General features: G+C 37.6%; 2 protein-coding genes across 3 annotated transcripts; one reads left to right on the top strand and one right to left on the bottom strand.

Moving 5' to 3' along the window:
* Positions 1-378: 378 nt before the first annotated feature.
* On the bottom strand, positions 379-5676 carry mvb12ba (multivesicular body subunit 12Ba). The gene is made up of 10 exons (XM_020926569.2): positions 5463-5676; positions 3645-3767; positions 3453-3560; positions 3278-3374; positions 3056-3185; positions 2829-2972; positions 2650-2744; positions 2490-2545; positions 2351-2410; positions 379-1909 (listed from the first exon to the last, which is right to left on the bottom strand). Exons 2-10 carry the CDS (start codon positions 3753-3755, stop codon positions 1823-1825), a joined length of 888 nt encoding a protein of 295 aa, XP_020782228.1. The 5' UTR covers positions 3756-3767; positions 5463-5676; the 3' UTR covers positions 379-1822.
* Positions 5677-12132: 6456 nt separating this feature from the next.
* Positions 12133-20387, top strand: mapkap1 (MAPK associated protein 1). Of its 2 annotated transcripts, none has more exons than XM_020926484.2 (12): positions 12133-12334; positions 13149-13611; positions 15697-15786; positions 16103-16251; positions 16328-16500; positions 16589-16765; positions 16842-16951; positions 17331-17438; positions 17514-17654; positions 17749-17886; positions 19227-19324; positions 19557-20387. In XM_020926484.2, the coding sequence occupies exons 2-12, from the start codon at positions 13329-13331 to the stop codon at positions 19677-19679; spliced, it is 1590 nt and encodes a 529-aa protein (XP_020782143.1). In that variant the 5' UTR covers positions 12133-12334; positions 13149-13328; the 3' UTR covers positions 19680-20387. The 2 variants fall into 2 exon arrangements, with proteins under 2 accessions (XP_020782143.1, XP_055018294.1); XM_055162319.1 differs by having other exon boundaries at positions 12133-12349.
* The last annotated feature ends 3146 nt before the right edge of the window (positions 20388-23533 follow it).

Here is a 23533-nt window from a genome sequence, read left to right as displayed (position 1 = left end):
TTGTTTTTCAGGAAATTTGTTTAGCAATAAAAACTGGATAGACAAAATGCCACTGGAACATTTCAAGCAAAACCGTAAAATCTCCATGAAAATGAACAGGTGGAGGACCCTCCATAAGAAAAGTTACTTAGTGCTCCTTTAAATTGAAAGTCAGAGATTTGCAGTGCTGATAAAGCTACATTTACAAGTTTCCATTACACAAGGCAGAGCATTGATGTAAACAGACATAGCACTCCATAAAGTAGTGTGGTGGCACTGTAAGAAAACTCATGTTAACTGGGCACTAATTGAATCATGTTCAGTTAAGAGACACATGACATAGTATGCTTTTCCATCTCAAATGAATGTTTTTCATGAAAAATGACAGTTCTCATAAAAGTAATTTGCTCATCTCAGTTTAATAAACTGTTTGTATATACAGATATTTTGAAAAGAAGATCTAGCATGCAATAAAACAGACACATCAAGCAGCAAGAGTGATACTGGCTGTGCCCTCATTTTAGTTCTTGTTAAACTGTAAAATATTATTAAACATGAGAAATAACACATTTAGCTTATCACAAGACAAGCATTAGAACTGCTTATATTTTTTACATAGCAGACAGTGCAATTAACATATTCTGTTAAAAACATACATTGAACATAGGTTCAATACTGAATTCACTAATAAATTAAAACACAAAAAATATGTAGAAATGGGCAAAATTTTCCATCAGTGAAACAACAGTTCTCTCAATGTTCTTTTGAGCTGCCACACAACTCAAAACAAAAGTACAGTATCAAAGAACAGTGAATGTAACAAATAGAAGAATATACTGATGCTTTACAGTTGTTTAGCAAAAAGTCACTTGCGTGTATGAATAGTGTAATATAACACAAAGAAACTGGAAAGTCAGAAAACCAAAATTAAAAAAAAGCACATAATTACCAAAAGGTATTATCTGAGTGGTAATTTATATTATAGTTTCCAATACACAAAAGAGTGGTCAGTAAATCAAGGACTCTTCACAGGTTAGCTTTTGTTAAAAAAAAAAAAAAAAAAAAAAAAAAAGATTTGTTAATAGTCAAGAGTGGATACATCTGATGCTAAAAAAAAGAGACATACACAGTACATAAAATAATGAAAAGACTAATTTTGTTCATGTAAAACAGAATAATCACTGAGAAATTATTTAATAATCAGGGAGAGTAGACAATGAGCCTGGTGGTAGCATCAATACTTTTTTTATGGTTCCGACTTGAACAAACTGATCAAGTAAATACATTTTGGCGGAGACTGACTGAAATGGTGCTAATAATAAAAGATAGCTGCATTCTATAATGATCACCAGTCCACTGACATATGAATATGTAATATGAAAATAGTGGTTCAGTAAAAACAGGAAAATTAAAATAGCATCATCAGTGAGGGAGTGGATTGCAGCACACACCAAATCCCCAAAACAAAGTGCACTCACATTCTCACAAGTATATAACAATTTGATAAACTGAACCAAACAAAAATGTTCATCAGACCCTGTTCTTTCTGTCCTTCTTGTCCTCTTGCTTTTTATTGTAGCAAAAGCCTTGAAAATGGATGGTATTTATTCACTGTGGCTCTAGTAGATACAAGAAAGATATTTTCTGTAGTGGTTAAAGACAGAAGTCAACCCATTTATTGTCTTTTCAGTTTATAGGAAAGACTTCCTGTTTTAAAGGTCAATTTTCCATCAGCACTTCTTGTTGACTATTTATTATTTGTTCATAGTTCAGAGTGATTTTATTGATGTGGGAGCTCAGTAGTTGACTTTTCTCTGGCTAGTGTGGATTATAGTCCTGGGGATCAGGCCTCAGAGCTGAGTGACGTCCGTGTGGGACTGGGAGGGAGGCGGGCTGCTGCACTGTGCTCTGTACGGAAACTGTAGTCATACTGCAGAGAAAACACAAGTGCACATGTCATTCAGCACATAAAGAAGTCAGCTTTGTAGTAGTTTTGTGATGACATCTTGACCTCCTCTGATATAGACACTTAGGGTAGTCATCACCCAATGCTTACTGGTAATAATTCAAGATTATTTGTCCCACAGTAATAAATTAAGGTTATTTTATCTTATCTTAAAAATTGTACCCGTGTTTTGTCATTATTTGCAAAATGTTGTTTGTAATTTAGTTGTCATTAACTCAAATTTCAGTAGAAGAAAATGCTATAATTTTATAGTAACAATACAGTTGCACTGTACACAGTTACACAAGTAGTCTTGCTGCTTAAATTGCAAATTGGGGTAAATAAAGCTTTATTGCTCAATGTATTGATTGATACAACTAGCAGGACATAATATAATTTGACATTATTACTGTAAAAAGCACTCACTTCTTTTTCAATCTCAGCCAGCGACTTAATGGTGATGCCCATTAGATCCACTTGCTGTAACTGAAGGAAAAAAAACACAAGCCAGTGAGAATTGACTAATGTTGTGGATGTATGTCAGAAAAGCAAACATCCATCTTACATCAGATGAGGCACAGGCAAACTTCTCTGAGATCATGAAAGGAACACCATCCATAGCTGAAAGACATACCAAACAGAAGTCAACATAAGCATGCCCTGTTTAAGCTCAAACAAGTACGTGCCACTGTTATCCAGTGATCAAAGTTAGTTAAAGCTCTGACCGGAGATGGCATACAGATTGGAGTTTTGGTGCTCGTAATCTGGTCTTGTTGTGTTCTTTCCTCTGAAACTGGCAGGAAGTGTCATTGATATATGTCTGAAAAAGAAAACAATGCATTAGAACAATAATGTGAATCTTCAACATAAGTCAAAATCAAACTCATTATTAGAGAAGACATACTTAGGCATAGGAGCAGTGGGAACAGGGGCTGCATTGGAAGTGGAGTTCATATTCTGGACATTGTTGGTGGTTGGGGTGTGAGTGGAGTCCTGTGCCCGGGGCACATTGCCCATGCGATACCATATTCCCATATTATTGAGTTCCCTGTTGTAGTACAAAGGTTAGGAATATTGTAATCCATTTTCGATGCAGCAAATCAAGCTTATAAGGAATCCACCTCAACTCACCCAATAAATGTGTACTGAGGAGGAGCTTGTTTGGAGCGTCCCAGGATGCGTATGTCACAAATGGCAGCTTCTGTGGAGTCTCTAGGAATAAACTTAATACAAAGTCTTCGTTTCCTAAAGGCCTGCTCCTCTGTATCAGTACACAAAGTCATTCTATTACATTCTACATTAATGCAACATGGACTGAGTCCCCATCTTTCAATCATTATTTCTACAACTTACGTGTATCAACTGTTTCTTGTATAGGAATGAAGCCCACAGGGAGAGTGTCTTTTATGTCAATAAGCTTCATGTCCACAAGCACATTGCCTAGATGGCTCTAAAAACACAATAAAAATCAATCAATTAAACTGCCAGCACAAGTTCAAAGAAAGAAAATTAGGTTAAGTTTGCTTACATTTTCCTTAGAAAAGACCCTTGTGAAGCACAGGTAGCGAGTCACCTTGGATTTAAAAAGGCCATCTTTCCACAAATCAGCATCAAGGCCATCTGTGGTGGTAGAGACCTAAGAAACACAGAAGTGTGGAAAACAATTCATTCAAAATCATCCAGCCACGAACTAGGCAGTATGGAATAAAATTATTCTTACCACATCATATCCAGTGGGAGCTCTGTTTCTAGAGGCTACAACTCCGACTCCAGTGATGGGATCCAAGGGCATTTCAGGCAGAGCCTCTGAAAGGTCCCGAACCTCTGGCATCTTTAATGAGCTCTGTAAAGAGATTAAAAAAAGAAAATTATTTTATATATTATGTAGAATTCTGGAGGTATTAAGGTAAAAACAAGTCAACAACAACTATAATTATATCTAGCTTTTAGCACATCCACCAAATAACCTGCATTGCCGTTACATGACATAATAAAGGAAAACAAAGAGGCAAAAGACCACTCCTCAGACAAGCTCCAAGTCTCTGAACTCCCCCGCACCTCTCTCACTCTGTGAAAATAAATGAAAGAAAGAGCCACAGATGTCAGGACCAGATGTACAAAACAAACATGGTCAAAAAACCCAACAGCTGTTCTAACGGAGGACAACAGGGATCTAACAAAATATTTGACAACATGTAGACTAAAGAACAGATAATCGAACCAAACAAAAATTATTTTTGACAGCAGCAGTAGTTAGATTAGCCTCTTTTAAAACCACATAAATAGGCCCAATTGAAGCACAACTACTAAGCCTGATAAACTGTCAAAGCTGCATAGCAATGAGACTGTTGCAGAAACAGCATAGCACTATTGCATAGCAGCTCCTTGACAACCACAGGGCTTAGTGAAAACATGTGGTGCAAGAAGAAAAACTCATGTACAAAGAAAAGGTGCACTTACATGTGACAAGTCAAGGAATAAGAAGCTTCTCAAAACCGACACCTAAATATTTTAAATATAGTTTAAAATAGATGAGCCATTTGACTAGAAAATGAAAAAGAGAAGCGGTACTTTATGTATACCAAAATCTATGGGTCGGCTGTTATTCTGCCATCTACCAACAGGTTGAATACCAACCAAATTATACTTTGCAGCTGATGTCATCTTTTATCTATTCTTTCCTTTTTAATACAATCTAATCAGAAAGAGCTAACTACAAGTGATTTGTGCTGTTAAACAAGCCTCTTGCAAATAAAATTACAATCACAAGCTAGCTAGCACTAGCAAGCAGTTTAGTCACTCTCACCTTTGTTGTTGAAAATTACACACCTAACACTAAAAGAATCATAATAGTTTGCATCGATCACAGGCTCCTGAAAATGTGTTGCTTACATGCATTTGTCTCCATGGTAACTGCTAAACATTCCACCATAGAGGTACATGTAGAACACCCACTGCAAACTATCAATAGCATCATTATCAAGACATCCAATACTGAAACACATCTTAACAAGGCTTACCTTTACTCTACAAAGCAGATGGAAGATTACCTTGTTAAGGTTCACGAGGGGACACATGCTCATGCGTTAATTTTGAATGCGGTTAAAGACCTGAGCTCTTTTATCTATTGTCAGACGATTGATCAGTGACCATTTTGTTTTTCTGTAATAACACTGTAATGACCACCAGGCATGAACGTGATGTATTATAAATAATAAAACGCTGCTTCACCTAGTTTTAGATGTTTTGAGCAGACTTTGCGTTTGTTTGTAAAATAAATAACAACAAAAGTTGAGCTGTGCGGTGGGGGCGCTATCCGTGGCTAGCACAATTAAGCTAAATGCTAAATTGTAGCCTTTATCTCAAAAAGCAAGCTACTTTAAAGATGGCTTTGAGATAGTCTGTTAAGTCTTTGAAACAAATGACATTTCAGTATTACAACAGCGAGATAGAACGAAATTGGCACAGCGTAAAAGCTTTAGCAGCAACATCGCCCATGATGCATGCTAACACTCTGTTAGCATTATTACCCACTTACCAGCGAATCCGCGTTGTCTTCTATTCTGCGTTGATTTGGAAACTTATCCACTTCACAACTTTAGCTCAGTTTGTTCACCATGGTTAAGCAGAGTTATATGCTTCAGATGTTAGAGCCACCGTACATTATGGCTTTTCGAGTGGCACATAATGAAGTGTAGCCATGGAGGAGCTGTGAATGGATAGAGATCATTTGGAGAACTGGAGAAGACGACCCCCTCCCTGTTTTCATTTGAGCTTAGTAAACACGTACAAGCAGCTAGGCCCAATATCAACAACTAAATTTAGAAAGCGAAAACCTAAGGGGAAGGGGATCACTGACATTTAGGACTCAAACAGATAAATGTAGGCTACATATAACAAAGTAATAATAATAATGACAGTTAAGCAGAATGGTAATGCTGATGTACTGTCCTGTTCATTTATTAAGGCTACCTTTGCTTTCATGTTTCTGCCACGGGGCAGGCTATAATATAACTTAGGCCTTTAGCCTTCTTCAGAACACCATATCCTTTGATGATATAGCCTAATAAAAAGGACTAAAAACATAGTATCAGCGGGATTCCAACAAGTTTTGTGGAATAGCCAAGTCTTGTCCATGAAAATAAATATTGGATGTCTGTCATTAAAGGGCCATGGTAGGTAGGCCTATTTAAAAATATTGACTTATGGACCATCAACTTGATAGTTGGTTGTAGGTCTAAAAAATCCTTAAATGGCCTATATTATAACTATTTTCTGATCCATGTTATAATGTTGTTTCTTTATTATTTCTTTATCATTAACAGCCAACTTGGAGTTGTGTTTTGTTTCATTTACATGTTTAACACACAAACCCTGCATATTTAAACCGAGTTCTTCTCTCATTCCACCTTGTGAGGTTATGTGGTAATATAGGAAGTGACCAAGTGCTCCACTGTGTTTTTAAGCTCCATACAGCTTCACCACATGATTGATGATTTCAGCCCAGGTATGTTTTTGATGAGGTACAAAGGTTATAACATTGTTTAAAGTTCAAAGTTCAGTTTTGTGTATTATTAGACCTTTGAAATCATTATTGAATGCATTCACATAACCTAGAGACAACTGTTGGTAAATAGTTTCCAAGTTTCTAAGTATCCATTCCCATTAATGGCTGTTAAAACGCAGTAGCCTACTTTCTAAAACCAACAGATGTCGCTATAGTTCCTTACATAAGCTTAGACCTAGTCTGTTGATACAGAAATCAGGACCCCGTGACTGTGTAACATTTTTGGTGGAGGGCCCACTACCTCTTTGTTTCCATCGTTATTGCTTTATCAGGAATCTTCCACAGTATGGTAACCTATGGTAACTGATCTATTTCCATGGAGATAAACAGATGATGCCAAGCCAAAATGAAGGGGAAAAGTAGGTCTACTCATATAAAGTTTCTCCAAACACTTCAATCTGATCACTGGCAGGGCGTAGCTGTTTATTGCCTGGGTCTTGTTCTTGCCCTTGAGCCAGCTTCTTAGGACTTGTCTCACTCATTGCAAGTATTTGGCCCTAGCTGCTTTCCTTGTTGCCTCTTTAAGGTTGTCATTTGCTTGTGGGATACCAAGGTATTTGTAACTGTCCTCAGTGTCTGCTATTGTTCCGTCAGGGAGTGAGACCCCCTCTGTGTGAACTACCGTCCCTCTCTTTGTCAACATCCTACTACATTTCATAAGGCTGAATTACATTCCAGTGTCTGTGCTGTAGATCCTGGTGGTGTGGATCAGTGAGTCGATGTCTCGCTCGCTCTTAGCGTACAGCTTGATATCATCCATGGAGAGGAGGTGACTGATGGTGGCCCCATTTCTGAGTTGGTATCTGTAGCCAGTGCAGTCGATGATTTGGCTGAGGGGGTTCAGACCAATGCAGAACAGCACTGGGGACAGTGAGTCTCCTTGGCATATGCCACATTTGATGGGCATTTGCTGCAAGTGGTTTGCCATTGGTTTTAAGGGTGGTTTTCCATAACTGTATCAAGTTTGCAATGAAGGCCTCTAGAGTCCTATGCATATTGTACAACTCCAAGCACTGATCCATGTGTGTAGGCTTTCTTGCAATCAGTCCAGGTAAGGCACAGGTTGGTCTGATGGGTTCTGCAGTCATGGGCGATGGTTCAGTCAACAAGGAGTTGGTGTTAAGCTCTCCTGGTGTTTTTGCTGATGCCCTTCTGTGCTGTGCACATGTATTGATCCATGTGCCCACTTATCTTAGTCGCGATGATGCCTGACATGAGCTTCTATGTTGCATAGAGACACAGGTTAATGGCTGAGAGTTGGATAGGACTGCACCCTTTGAGGGATCCTTCAGGATCAGGATCTTATGCCCTTGGGTTAAGCATTCAGGGTGAATCCCATTCCTTAGCAGCTGGTTTATTTGTGCTGCCAGGGGCACATGGAGAGCAGTGCTCTTCTTTCATGATTGGATCGTGCCAGGGCCTGGTGCTGTCCAATTTCAAAGAGCATAATAATGATTCCCATGAGGTTTTTTAAATTTAAATTGGCTATATTGTGAGGAATTAAGTTTTTCTGGGGATTCCTGCTAGTCACATTCTCCGCCTAATGTAAGGACCATCTGTAAATCTACATGCAGACCCTTGCACACAGCTGTGAAGTGTATTGGGTTGAAGACAGTAATAAATAAACAAGCCATCCAGCCCCCTTCCCTGCACCTAAATCCTTTTTGACTCAATAAAATTATACAGCCCTTTCCTCTTTAAATCACTGGCACCATCTCCAAGCATAATTTAACTTAATGCTGACTACAATAAAGTGTGTAATAGTGAATGAAACAAGGAGGCTGGGTAAGCTATAAGCTCAAGTCATATTTTCATGTTTGAGTCAAACTAGACTGCAGAATGCTGCACATTCTTGCTCATACATAACATGAGGCTACACTCAAAAACATTAGACACCTGATCTAGACTGAGAAGTACACACACAGTCACATTCTCACCTGTGTGTGGGTTTGCAGCTCTAGATTATTCATTGACTTTTTATTAAAACAGCTGTGCATTAACTAGTTTTTAGTTAAATATTCAAATATCCTTATATTATGTTCATTTAGGGTCACTAGAAGATGAACAGCATGATAGTGGGTAGAATTTATGTCTCCAAATAAATTATTTATATTGTATCTATTAGGCAGCAGAGAATGAGGAAAATGAGGATGTAGTAGAGGTATAGAGCAAAAGTTTTCTGAATACTAAAATAGATGACCCTAAACAAATTATTTTAAATGGACAAACAAATGATAATATTTGGTCCAAACAACTGATAATTGATCATACATTAAAAATGCAATTTTTTATAATATAACAGTGACACTAGATTAATTTACCCTTTTTGATTTGTTTGAATACACTTTATATAATGAACACGAGGTTAGATTTATTGGCCTCATTTGCTCTCTGTTTGATTGCCTTGAGACTGCGTCCACTCAGCCTTCAGAAGTGCTTTCACTCTGTGTCAACTGATAAATTAACCTAATGATTATAGTAACAGACCTAGTCTCAATGACTACTTGGAACTGATATTTTTCATTGACATAGTTTTATTGAAAATTAATAAATTATATTTATTTAACTTGTAGCTCAATGAAAATATTGAAAAAGAAAACACATTTCTTAAATTTTTGCTTTTTTTTTTTTTTTTAACCTGGTTCAGTTTGATCATTTGATTCAAATATTTTTTCAGAACAGGGTCAAAACTTTTATAACATTTCTCATCAGTTCACACAATTTACCTTTCTCAGAAAACTTGATACAGCTCTTCATGACCAAACTTGAGAGTGTTTATACATTTTGCATTTTGTTTTGAAAAACTTAATACATGTTTTCTAACATTTTAGGTCTTTTAGGAATTCCAGTTGGGCTGTCTAAACCTACTTACAAGTCCTAAATTTATTTTTAGTGAGTAATGCAGTTATTCAGCTTTGAGATGGGATTTATCAAGATCCAACAAATGCTCAATCTACTGTCTATCAACCTGTTTTTTGTCCTTTCCATCCCCAGATTGTGGGGCACTAGCTATACCAGTCCTTATATTTACCTAAAACATTTGAAATGTGCTGTTCCTGTTTCCTGATGTATTTAGAGACTGTTCTGTTGTTTTGTTTGTAGCTGTTTTTTTTTTTCATTCCCCTCTTCTCCTCCTTCCCCTCTCTAGAGGGTTTGTCCATGTACTGTTCCCTCCTGGTCCTCCACTTTCCACTGTTTTGGGACTTTGGAAGGGGCATTGTGAGCACCTTGTTTAGCAGCACCTTGATACACTGGTGTACAAGTGGGCTGGATCATGACTGCTCTCTCTTGGAGTTCCTGGATGTTGCCTTTAATTTATTTTATTTAACCTTTATTTAATCAGGAAAAAGTCTCATTGAGATTAAAAATCTCTTTTTCAAGAGCGTCCTGGCCAAGAAGCCACAAAACTACAGTTTCAAAACATATAAAAACATACATACAATACATTCAATATGACAGAACAATCAACACAATTCAAAGATAGATTAAACAATTACACCCTGAGGATTTTTAAAATCTGTTTAAAAGATTCTAAGGAGACCAGCTCCTTTAATGATCATTTCTTGTTGTTTGATCTGAACTGGCCTCTTCTCCTGGGCCTTCTTGTGAGGGACTGGCTGCCTCTTATACTGATTCACCAAGTCCTTCTTCCACACCTTGAGTTTATTTTTCCAGGGTTGACTGGGTTTTTGGCATGTTTTGAGGTATTCTTTTTGGACCAAAGGCTGAAGGATGGGATTGTGCTGCTGGACACTGGTGGTCCTGCACTCCCTTTTCAGACAGGTTAGTCCAAACCAGTAGACCATGGAATTCTGGAGACTGGAGCCTTTGCATATGGTCAAGCGCTCCATCCCGGATATGATCTTCTCCCTCATCTCTGCCATGTTGTTTGCCAGGTGGGACACAGGTTGGGGCTGCATTGGGATTCTTCTTTTTAAACCAGTTAACACTGGTGCTTTGGAGTAGGGTTTTGGGTATGGCATCCTCTGACCTCTCCACTGATGCACGGAAGGTTTGGCTCTTTAGTATTCATGAGGGAACTCGTCCATTATTGGGGTGGCAGCGTTTCCTGCAATGCTTTATAGGGGTGGCCACCTTCACAACAATTGCTCCCAGCCTTAACCACATCCCTCCTAACCACGTGAATCCTTGCAAAACTAAAGTCATTACCCCTCCCCTCTTGCACTTACTGCAGACAATTTGGACAAGTTGTTTTTTCTGGCCAAAAATATAAAGATTGAGTAAAGCTTCATGCTGGAACTGTTAGTGCTGTGCTTTACTTTTTGAAAAGTTGTGTTTACTGTTTACAAGGAATTAATTAAAAAATAATAATATTTCATACATTTGTTGCTTCTTTGAGAATATTTTAACATATTAGTATTACCAATCAGCACTTGGCATTTATTTTATTTTCCCGTTTGTATAATGTTAAAACAAATAACTGGTTTAAAAAACACACACACACACAAAAATTACATTTGATTTGTTGTAGTCGTGCATTTATTTGTTTTTGTTTCATGTTGTAAGCCGACAGACGGTGAGCTTCTGACACGAATGGTGTCTGTGGAGGAAGCTAACCATGGCCGAGGGTAAAGGAAGCATTTTATACACAAGAGGTGAGAAGAGTATGCAGTTAACACTTTTTTTTTCAATTGTTTTGACACTTTTATCTTTTGGAAATTGACATTTGCAAAACAGCTCACATAAAATCCTAAACAGAATTTTATTTTTCCAAAACAAATTTTTATTTCAGCAAAATGCAGTTTTCATTCAAAACTGATCGATCATCCCTCAAAAACCAAGTTATACCATCAAAATATTCAAATTCTCATCATTTGTTTTTCTGTGCTCTTTGATTAATTTGACAGAGCAGCTCAGAAGCTTTAGTCTGCTTTCAGTGACCACAGAGAATCAATGGTTTAGTGCACTCTGCCACTGGAGTTCATACGTCACACAGATTTTAGACTTTTTTGTCTAAAACCTGTATTGTATTATTGTCTGTACTGTATTATGTAAAAAAATAAAAATAAAAGTACATTACCAGTTGCAGAGTAGATTTTGACCAATTTGATCAAAAATATGTGGAAGAAAATTGAAAGATCACACATGTGCCCCTGTTCAGATACATGCTTGAGTCAAGTAATCAAACTAAACTAAGTTTCAAAAAATTTGCTAAAACAATAAAAATAAATAGATAATTTTAATCTTCCACAGTATGGCATAAAATCATCTATTACCATGGAGCATATTCTCGTTTAACTTTCTATTTCTATGGAATCATGCAGTTGACTTTCCACCTCCAGAAAGTTACTGTTGCTTTAAAATGTTCTGAATCTAATAGAAAACGGGAAGCAGAGTGAAATAATGAACAATTACATCATAATCAAATACAAAGAAAGTTTGTCTGGGGTATTTGATTTTCTTTCTTTTTAAAATTTTAAATTAAAATCCCATGTCACAACTTTCAAATCTAAAGGCAGAAAGTTGAGTACAAAGAAGGGACACTTTTGGCTCTTCCTCTACTCAAACTGTCCTCACACAGATCTTCCTACGCTACCTGAACTGTCCTCTTGTACCTGTGCTTTCCGGAGCAGTAGAGGGCGGTAACACAACTCACCAGGTTGGTGCCAACCGCCGTTAAACATCACTAAGAAGCAGCAGCAGAAGAAGAAGGGGGCTGTGGTGCTGGAGCTGAGCTCAGCTCACAGCTGCTGTATTGTGATTTGTTAAAGTGATCTGTGTACGTTTTAACGAAAGACATCTAATGTCATAGCAGAGAGTATATCTGGATAAAATGGAGCATTTTTTACACGTGCAATTTTCCTCAAATGTGACTACTAAAGGTGAGATAAAAATCTGTAAGTTACTTCTTCATAAAGGTATGATGATAACTGCTAACAGCTAGCAGCATCTTACTTGTCTGACAAGTTTAAAGTGCTCACATTTGTTTTAGTTTGTATTTGTACTTTGAATGGAGTAATGTACTAAATATATCCACCGGATACATGCCTGTCGCACTTTTTTTGCAGTTAACATTTGTAGCTGGGGTTTGGAGATGGCTGCACCAGCTAACGTCAATGTTGCTTATTAGAAATTGATGACAGCTTATCCAGATACGATTAGCACAGAAAAATGTTGCAATTGTTGTATAATAAATGTATTGAAATTCTTCTCACACGCCCGACAACTTGTACATTTGATATTTTGCTAAGTCTGTAATCGCTTTAGCAAGTATTACAAGTTAGCATTGGTTTCGCGAGCTAGCGTTAGCTTATCCAGTAGGATTAACGTTAACGTTGGTTCTGTTTATTATCCAACTTGTTTGATATTCTATAGTAAGTAACAGCAAATGTCAACTTTGTTTATATACATTTAACACGTAGACTTCAATGGGCCATCTTCATTTTACCTGATGGCATTGCTTTGCTATGTTTGCTATTGCCATCTATCTGTTGAAAATATAAACAGTCATGTCCACAGTATAAATATGCAGGTTCACGTGTTCATCACTGATTGGCATGTGTTTGTTATGTGATAACTGCCATCAGCTAACTTATCAGTTAAAAAAAAATTACAAAGACGTTTGTGTCTGGATTTGAATGTTTTAACTGAATGAAATAAATTTGACTCTGATTTTTATTTTGTCATTTTACGCAGGAACCATTTCGATTTGGAAGCAAAGAAGTTAAAAATAAAGCAAAAAAATGACTGCTCAGCTCAGGTCATCGCACACTGTTTTCACAGTGTGTCAGAGCGACTGACCGAGGAAAGAAATCTATATGGAAAGCAAAACATTGAGCATTGAGCGTTGAAAACAGGATTTCACACAAAGAATAAATGGCTTTCCTGGATAACCCAGCTATTATTTTGGCCCACATCAGACAGTCTCATGTGACTAGTGATGACACAGGGATGTGTGAGATGGTACTAATCGACCAGGATGTTGATCTGGAAAAGTGCCAGTTAGCTTTGGTGCCTGGCAACAGCTGTGGCTCCACAGGGTCTGGCTCCTTGAATGAGGCAGGCAGCAATGTGACGGACAATCATACCTGTGATCTCTCACAGTCAATGGACATCACCTCCAGCTGGGACTTTGGTATTCGTCGGCGATCAAATACAGGTACCAGTGTGTTCTTGAATGGTCAAAGGCAGTAGCTTTCGCTTTTAGTTTTTTTGATCAATTATGGGATTTTAGACTCATATACAATATTTATGTGACAAATTAAAATGTACCTCATATTTGCATCGCATGGAGTAAAGTTGCTCTGATCAAGGCCCCAAACACACTGGCAGCGTCAGCTTGTGAAACCACTGCTGGGTGTCATTGTAAGAGTGGGCACACTGACAGCTTGAGCAGGACAGCTGTGTGCAGGACTAACTCTGTATTTCTCATTGGTAAAAGCCAGTCACTGAACAGGCTTGTGTGTACCATTGTTTTTAGATTTTTTAAATGTATTTTGAATGGAATACACACTCTATGCTTGCAGCAAGAGTCATAGTATTGATAATCTGCTTCTGAAATGGCAGAGTGCTCACTCACTTCAATGGTAAAAAACAAAACTTAAATATGTGCTGCTTTATTGTATGCATATGGTGAAATACGCATCCAGTGTGTCCTGGGTCTTAAAGAAAGCCAAGTCTGCTTTTTGTGTGGCAGTTCGGGAAGTTGTTCTGTGTGTCCAATCTGGGAATATTTCTGAATATAGTTAGTCTGCTCTGAATCAGTGCCAAATGGAAACACGTTTTTGCTTTTTAATTGATTGGGTTTGTATATTTGTTGATAAAATTTTGTGTTGTGTGTTTTTGTTTTCATGCCAGAGTCACTTGGCAGCTGAAAATCGTTGCTTTGCATTCTTTTTATACTTTAACAGCACAACAAAAGTTTTGAATATTTGCAAACAGCCTTATTTGGCTCATTGTGCATGCCTTCGACATTTTGCCATGTTCTTTATTTAAGCACAGTGTTCATGGAGCACTGGTGCACTCAGTAGTTGCAACCATAGGCTGCATAAATGGACATGGCTAACTCCGTAGCCATCACGCTCCAAACAGGATGTGTTCATGGAGTTTTTATTTTGCCATTTTGTCAGTTAATAATTTTTTTATTTCTAATATCGTGAGCTTAATTTGACTGGAGATGAACACTATGGGTGATGTCAAAGTCCCTTAGTCTATTTCTTTATACAGTCTAAGATTACAACTTAATTAATCCAGTGTAATGGGTGCTGGTTATTTATTTATTTTTTAAAGCAGAACCTGGCATATTAATGACCTATTCATAACTTCCTGTTTATTCATGGGTTTCAGGCAAATGTTGCAAATTCCTAATTTGATTTGTGAGGACCTTTCCCCATTCAAAAGATATAATATTTGAATTGGAGTTCTTTTTACCATTACAAAAAAATAAAAATATTTTTAAATGTTAATCTCTATATAACAACACCACTCTGAAACCCATGGATTTTGACTTATGAATTTACATACTGTATTTGAATCTGAATGACAATGGTTGAAACTAAGAAAGCACTAAGTAAAAAAACAAAGATGTGGCTGTTTGCTCAAAGTGTTACATTCACCAAAATAGTAGCAGCAGAAACTCCAAATAAATACAGTATGAGTAGCACAAATAGGTCTTTCAAAGTATTTAAGTCTTTCTTTTGATGGCCAAGCCAACATGTTTCTACTCTTTTTCAGGGGCTATGTAGTTTATATGTGATTGGTGTGTGGGGAGAGGAGTCTGTGTGTGGACAATAATCAGTATACCCAGGTGAAATTTTTAGAAAGTATTTACAGTTGTTTTTGAGGTAAGCTGTCTGGTTGATGGGCATTTGATATATGGTGGTATAATATATTTCATTATATTTAATTGGTGTGTTGTTGGCTTCGGGCTGGGTAGAAAGTTGAAATTAGTTTGCAAATGGAAAATTGACCTTGTGGGCTGTTTCATCAGGACAGCAACAAGACAATCTGGACAGACCTGTAGCAGCTGGTAAGATAAAAGGCTCCAACGAAAGTATATAGTATATGTAAGATTTTGCATTTAAAATTGTCAGCCTGGTAGTGTCAACAAAGCCAGTCTTATGTGTCTTGTTTTAACTCATGTTTGTTTTGTAAAGTTTTATAAGAAAAAAAATCTATCAGCTATACTTTAATTGTTTGTTTTTTTTTGCGTTTTTGCCCACTGACAAAATAATTTCTATTGCAGCCCAAAGACTTGAAAGACTAAGGAAAGAGAGACAAAACCAAATCAAGTGTAAAAACATCCAATGGAAAGAGAGGACATCTTCTCAATCTGGTAATATAAGCAACAGTTTAGGTGCTGTAAGCATTGTATTCATAGCAAAAGGAGGAATTCAATTTGCCAACTGGACAAAAGTTTATTTTGGTTTCGCTCATCCAAGCTGCTTCTTCAGTTGTGGTCAAAAGCAGCTTGAAGAAGCAGCTCGGATGAGCTCCAAAACGTAGTTGACAAAAAAAAAACTGTTGTCCAGTTGGCAAATTGAATTTCTCCTTTTGTCATAGATTCTGCCTGGATGATTGAGAGGTTTTACTCACATCATATTCATATTGTGCTATATATTTGTAAATTTGTGCAATGTAATTGTTTTCAGTTGAGGATTTGGGCTCATTATTTGAGAAACGTGACTTTAAAGATCGACCAAGGACAACAGGCACTAAGTCCACACTGTCATTGCGACTGGAGCAGTGTCCCCAGCAACTCAACAACCCCTTTAACGAATACTCCAAATTTGATGGGAAGGTGCGCCAAATCAGCTATACCAAGCATGTTCAGTGTCTCTGCCTGAATAAAAATTAATCTATATGTTTGTCTAAAGGGCCATATCGGGACAACAGCTACAAAAAAGATTGATGTCTACCTCTCTATGCAAATGGGTCAAGACAAGGTTCATCCGATGACTGTCGTAACCATTGCCAATGCCCGTGTATATGATCTCATTGGGCTAATTTGCTGGCAGTACACAAGCGAAGGAAGGGAACCTAAACTCAAGTGGGTAATATGTGGCAAATATAGGATGACATGCAAAGTTTTTTTTATTTAAACAGTGTCACAACCTAACCTCTGTTTTTCTTTACAGTGAGAATGTGAATGCCTACTGTCTGCACATTGCTGAGGATGATGGTGAAGTAGACACAGATTTTCCTCCTCTGGACTCAAATGAACCCATCCATAAGTTTGGTTTTAGCACGTTAGCATTAGTAGAGAAATATTCTTCACCTGGCCTTGCCTCTAGACAGTCTCTGTTCGTTAGAATGTAAGTTTCGACCGGAGGCCAAACAAGTGATTGGAGTGTGTCTATATATAGTATGTAACTGTATTTTGTGTTGCAGAAATGCTGCTCATGGCTTCTCTTTAATACCTGTGGACAGTCTGAAGGTAACCATGAATGACATCCTCCAGAAAGCATTGAAGAAAAGGAAAGGCTCTCAAAAAGGCTCAGGTAGTTAAAGTAGCTCTACTGATTTGCACGCTTACAACACACGTACCACACACGGGGCTAAAAAGCTATGCAAGATTTAAGGAACATGTTGTATATTGTGAAGCTTGAGCAATAAATAGTCTTTTTTTAGATCCTAAACATGCATACTACCAAAAAATAATTGCACTGTGCCTAAAGGAGGTGACTTGATTTCTTTTAAAATTTTTAACGTCATATTTTTGTACAATTAAAGCAAGAAAAAATGGTTTCAGTGGGCCCATATTTCAAGAGAGGCAAATATTTTAAGTCTACTTTTGACTGTGTTTGAATGTATGATTTTCTGTATGAAGGATATGTATTATTTTAGAAAAGTTAACTTTTGGTGTTTCTCTTCCTTTAGGGCCTATGTACCGTTTGGAAAAACAGACCGAGCCAAATGTGGCAGTTGACTTAGACTCCACACTGGAGACTCAGGGTACACTTGAATTCTGTTTGGTCAGAGAAAACAGTAAGTTCAATTTAAGATACTTTTATTACAAAGAAAAACAACATATTTTCATAACACATTTTCTTTTGTGTTCAGGTTCCAGGGGAGAAGAGAGCTCAGAGGAGGACCCCCCAATTGATATCACCTCTGTCCAGGACATGCTTAGTAGTCACCATTACAAGTCGTTCAAGATCAGCATGATCCACAAGCTGCGGTTTACCACAGATGTGCAGCTAGGTAGTACTGGCATGGACTCCTACTGCCACATGTCCTTGTGAATTGCAGTTAACAGTTGGAAATATCTCATGTTGTTGTTAACTTGACCACACAGGTATTTCAGGAGAGAAAGTCGAGATTGATCCAGTGACCAATCAGAAAGCCAGCACCAAGTTCTGGATTAGACAGAAGCCCATCTCAATAGACTCAGACCACCTCTGTGCCTGTGATCTGGTAGAAGAGAGAAGCCCCAGTAAGTTATCTCCATCTATTTCATTTCATTTTTTTTTTTTTGCACGACCAATTTGTTACACAGTGTAACAGAAAGAAGGCTTTTTTTAATGAAGTGTAAGAAAAAAGTTACACGGCAAAGCTCAAAAAGAGCAGGCTGAGGCAAAAGGCTTATTCTAGCCTAGTTTAGAATCAAAAGTCCTTGTTAGTATGGTACAACATACCAGTGAACAAAACATTCAATAATAAAAGGAAATATAAAATATGATAAAATAAAAATAAGGGCACACATTAAAAAAAGGCAAATATAGACTTTGATATACAAATTAAAAATATACAATATGGGCAGAACAACAGTGCAAACTGTCAGTGCAAGGAGATTATAGTTACCTCCGCCAAGGAGGTTATGTTTTTGCCAGCATTTGTCTGTTTGTTTGTTTGTTTGTTTGTTTGCCTGTTAGCAACATAACTCAAAAAGTTATGGACCGATTTTGATGAAATTTTCAGGATTTGTTGGAAATGTGAAAAGTAAAAACTGATTTTGTTTTGGGGGTGATCCGGAAGATCACTTTGAAATTTTAGTTAACATTGTGGTAAATGGGGCCAAAAATTGTGTTTCTCAATATCTCGGTTAATTATTGACCAAACCCCATTAAATTTGACTCGGGGATGGACAATGGGATCCTCTCTCATATTCCAAAGGCTGATCCGGATCTGATCCAGAAGACTGATTTTATCGCAATTTATATAAAAAATGGGGGTAGTCCTTGGGGGAGGTCTGCGCTCTCTGAGTGCTTTTCTAGTTATTTAAAGTGACAGTGACATTTAAAGTGCTCATGCATCCAATGGCAGAGGGGAATAAACTGTTCCTGTGTCGAGAGATTCTGGTCTGAATGGACAGCAGGGGGAATGGCTCAAATCATCCATGGACTGGGTGAGAAGAGTCAGACCTCTGCTGGACTTTCTTCATAATGGAGCTGAAGGTTGGCTCCCTCTTGAGGTCCTGAGTGGTATTGACTGCCAAGGAAGCAGAGACAGTCTGTGGTGGTGATGGAGGTGTCTGTCAGGGTGAGAGGGGCCTGGGGACAAAGCCTGTTGCATTGTTGTAAAAAGTCTGTAGCATAACATGTAGTGTCACCATGGGTACAGGAAAAACAAGCAGCTCAAATCACACAATTGTCCTTAACTTCCATCATTTGAACTGTGTATGTTGCACTTGATCAAAATCCCAAACTAATTAGCTATTTTTGCAATAAAACCCCAATCATTATCTGATTTCTGGAGTTATATTATTGAAATGCCATGCAAGTTATCTGATTTTTTAAAAATTACTGACCACTGTCCCTTCCTTTAATCATACAGGTCATGCAATATTTAAACTCACCTACCTGAGCAATCATGACTACAAGCCTCTCTACTTTGAATCTGATGCTGCTACTGTCAATGAAATAGTGCTAAAGGTGAGTTATATACACAATTGCCACTACAAACCAATACACTAAAGATGACAGTGATTGTAGCCAGGCAACCATCCTCTCCTGGTGTCATAAATATGAACCATTGAGCACTTAAGATTGTCACTACAAAATCTTAAGTCGTATCTTTGTTAACAAAGATTTTTATTTTGGTCATTAGACTCATAACATCACCCTGTAATGTGTAATAACAAATTAGCATTCTACATTATTTCAGGTGAACTACATCCTAGAGTCCCGGGCCAGCTCGTCGCGGGCCGATTACTTTGCCCAAAAACAACGGAAACTGAGCCGCAGGACCAGCTTTAGTTTCCAGAAGGACAAGAAAACTGGACAGTGATCGATGCATCTGTCTGCACAGAGTCAAACACCAGCCTGAAGGTCTGTTTGAGACAACTACAGGCAAAGTCACCTGTAAAGAAGGTTTAAAGCAGTTGGAAAGGCACACTTTTATACATGAAGCAAATGGATAAAAACGGTGTCTCTGCTATAGCAGCCTCAGAATCAGAGAAACTCGAATCAGTCCTACAACGAAGACAATAAAACATACCAATGTTTGTGATCGGAGGACTTTTTCACTAGTGTCCAACCTAATGGATTTGAACTTTTTGTCCTGTCAGATCATGGATACTTTGGAAACATGTAATCATGTATTTTTATTTTTAATCACAAAGATTTTACAATTACAATAATGCTATGAAATGAATTTGCCAAGATTGTTGGATGTGATTAATTTGGTACTGACACAAAGACTTAAGTACAGACAAAGCCGTCACTATAGTGATAGCTGTCTGTCATCACTTATGGTTTACCTTCGTCTCACTCCTCGTTTCATTTGGGAACAAGTGGTTGAGCTAGTGCGTGGATTTGAAGATCAATGGTTCATTAAAAGCCTTAAAACAACCACTAGAGGTTGATACTGAACAACTATTTAAGCATGACTGACTCCAACTAGCTGTGTCAAAGACACAATGAAATGTACCTAGCTAAATTATGTGAGCTGTTATGGGGCATGTTTATCAAATCACAATAAAGAAACGCCATGGTCTCCCAAGTCTGAATTGCAACCATCACACTGCATAACAACACACTGTGAATATTTAAAAAATTCTAAACAAATTGTGTAATGTAATCACTAAAATTATATGCAGCCAATGTGTCTATACAAGCCCTCAGAGGGCTGTTGACAGTCTGATATTATTTGAGCCTTATGCATTCCTCCTTTCCATGCCAAGATGTGAACTATCCATCATGAACTTCCCTTTTTTGTTTCTCCTTCAGATTTTGTCAAAACCCTCTTCTCTAACGGGGTGTAAGTGTTAAACAATACTGAAGACAGCCCTGCCATCTGGTGGACAATATGGGTCATGACAGATCTGTGCCAAAGCTGGGAGCAACCACAAAACTGTAGTGATTATGATATAAAGTAGCCTTCATTAATGGGGTACATGTTGGATATTAGATATGTTTGATGTATTTAGAGGTTCTCAGTTATTCGAGTTGGCACAGTTTTAACAATATAGACTCATCATTTGCTTCTCTGCTTATTTTTTACACAGTAGTGGTGTTTGTGGTAGATAGGTCCATGGTCTCATCTAATCCAGTATTTACACATGGCTATTGCATGGTTAAAGAAATATAGGGCCTACAGTCAGTTCTGTGCCTGCTGAATGGACCTTTACTTTGGGATGTGAACGTACGTTACTCCCTTAACCTAGATACTCTCATCCTCCTCCTGGGACCGGGTTACACTTGAGCTAGCTCGCTGAATAAAATTCAGACCTAATGTGCTGCTCTTATCCAAGTTCCTCACAGAGAAGTGAGGAAAGCTGCCAACTGTCACAAAGATGCTGAGCTGAGCCATGGCCAGCCACCAGAGTGGGTTGCCCCATTTTAGCCATTGCTTTACATTCTTTCACTGTCATGGCCTACTTCCTTTGAGAGCTCTCACACAAGTGTAACAAAGAAGCAAGCCTGAGGATGTTCACTGATTTATTGATTGTGAAATAGGAGGTGGAGCATGCAGAAAATAAAGGACTGATGGAGGTCAAGAGAGCGATCTGGATGTGAGGGTCCCATGCATTTGTAGTTGGCGCACCACCCCAGACTGATTCTTATACACGTCATACATAGATTCAGTCTTCGTACATAAGAAACAAGACTAAGGTAATGCAGATTTGAAAGCTGTTTTATATTTCTCCTAAAGATCTCTCAACTCTGTGAGTGTTCAGAATAGATACCAAGAATATGCGTACGATTCTCATTCCATTTATTAGATATGGTATATAAATAGACACAGTCATACACATATGTTGAAAGTATAAAAAATACAATATTACATGATTTTTTAGACATTTTTGTGAGGTTTCATCATTGTGTTTTAACACATTTTTTAAACTCGAATGACTAATGATTATGGAAAATGCATTTTATTTTACACGTATGTAGTTTCACGTACACAAGTCCATTCATCAAGCAAGCAACTAGCATCAATGTAAAAATGAATAGACAACAAAATCACATGCAGCCAGCATCCTTCACTAGATCTGTACAGCACTTCCTCTCAGCCTTCCATGATTGGGAAAACACACTCAAATAAATATGTATGTGCTTCAAGTTTCATTGTAATTGTCTTACAAGCCCTAAGAGTCTAAATTAATGAGGGACATAAATGTGGGTAATTACAGAGTGGGACAGAGTGTAGAGTGGGACAGCTTATTCAGTCTGTACAGAAGGCTGGAACACAATGATCACTTTCAACTTTTTGGCTGTTTCGTGCTGGCAGGATTGTTAAGATTAAAGAAAGATACATTGGAGAAAAAACAAAATGATTGAAAAGTGACAAATCTAAGTTGCACTGAACCATGTTCATCAGGTTCAACCAAACCAAAATGGCAATAGAAAATCACACATAATAAACATATTTCAGTACAAATACACAACAAATGATTTTCAAGCATAAATTCACCCTACAGCTACTATGCCAAAGGTGGCTCACGGTGTTCACAATTACATCTGCTGCTAATTCAATGATTTAACTCCTCAGCTTGTCGAATGGCATGTTTTTTTTTTTCAGTTTGTTTTTTTTCTACTCACAGTGTAATTTACCAACAAGGGCTGGTAACTGGCACCATTGACAAAGTTACTTGAAATATGCCTTACTCTGGTAATAATCCAATTAGGAGGAATAATACCAGAGCAATATTGCATCTCTCTTTTAAATTATTATTATCAAGTATTTCTGTTTGTGAAACAATATATTCACATATTTTATATATTTATGTAGTGTTACAATATCTTTTACAATAATCAAAATACCAACTAGTTGTCATGTATTAATTTATTACTATATGAAATTTCTGGTGTTATACTATAGTATCATATATGATATAATATCAGATAATCTACCACAAGTGCTTGCATAGAAAGTATTGTACGTAGCTATAGGTAAAGAGTGGAGACCTATTCTGCATGGGAGATTTCTCCTATGTCACTGAATAAATAAACTGGACACTGGACTGTGTCATTTACACTTGTTAATAACACTTAATAAAAAAAATAGAATAATGCAAGTGTAGGATAATATGTGCATATAAATGAGGATGGATAATAGGCAACTAAACAAATTATTAGACTTACACATTTTCCAGAAAACAGATGTTATTGTGATAAGAATAATACTGACAGAAATGCTAACAAAATAGGCTAACGTCTGTTATAAGTTTGATATAAATACAGCATGAATAAGATTATATATGTATTTGGATACATATATACAACAGAAGGTGCACTTAAATTATGTCATCAAGGAGATGTGGCGTTCCCACCCAGTCTAAAGTCCTGGGTTCTGACGCAGCCATGATCATGCACATGAACTGTTTACCTGTCCTCTTATCTATGGGATATATAGTGGTGGGAGTGAACCTTCTGTTACTCTCCACAAACTCACAGAGTTGCTGGTATACCTGTGGATACTCGTGACGAAGGAACACTCCACGTATGCGTAGCTCCCTCTGTATATTTATAAAACAGATTTCTCGGGCCTTCCTGCCCTCCTCTCCCTCTTTGTCAATATCAGCTGTTCCAGGGGGAGGTGTTAGGATGAGAGTCTCCATGTCACTTTCTTTCTTATGAACCTTCCTTTCAGGGCTGAAAGAGGCCAGGGCTACCTTCGCATATTTTCTAACAGTTGGA

This window comes from Boleophthalmus pectinirostris, unplaced genomic scaffold (assembly GCF_026225935.1).
Source record: "Boleophthalmus pectinirostris isolate CB_2022bp ecotype Guang Dong unplaced genomic scaffold, ASM2622593v1 HiC_scaffold_492, whole genome shotgun sequence".
NCBI classification, from domain to species: Eukaryota; Metazoa; Chordata; class Actinopteri; order Gobiiformes; family Gobiidae; genus Boleophthalmus; species Boleophthalmus pectinirostris.
This window is presented reverse-complemented; position numbering and strand designations above follow the sequence as displayed.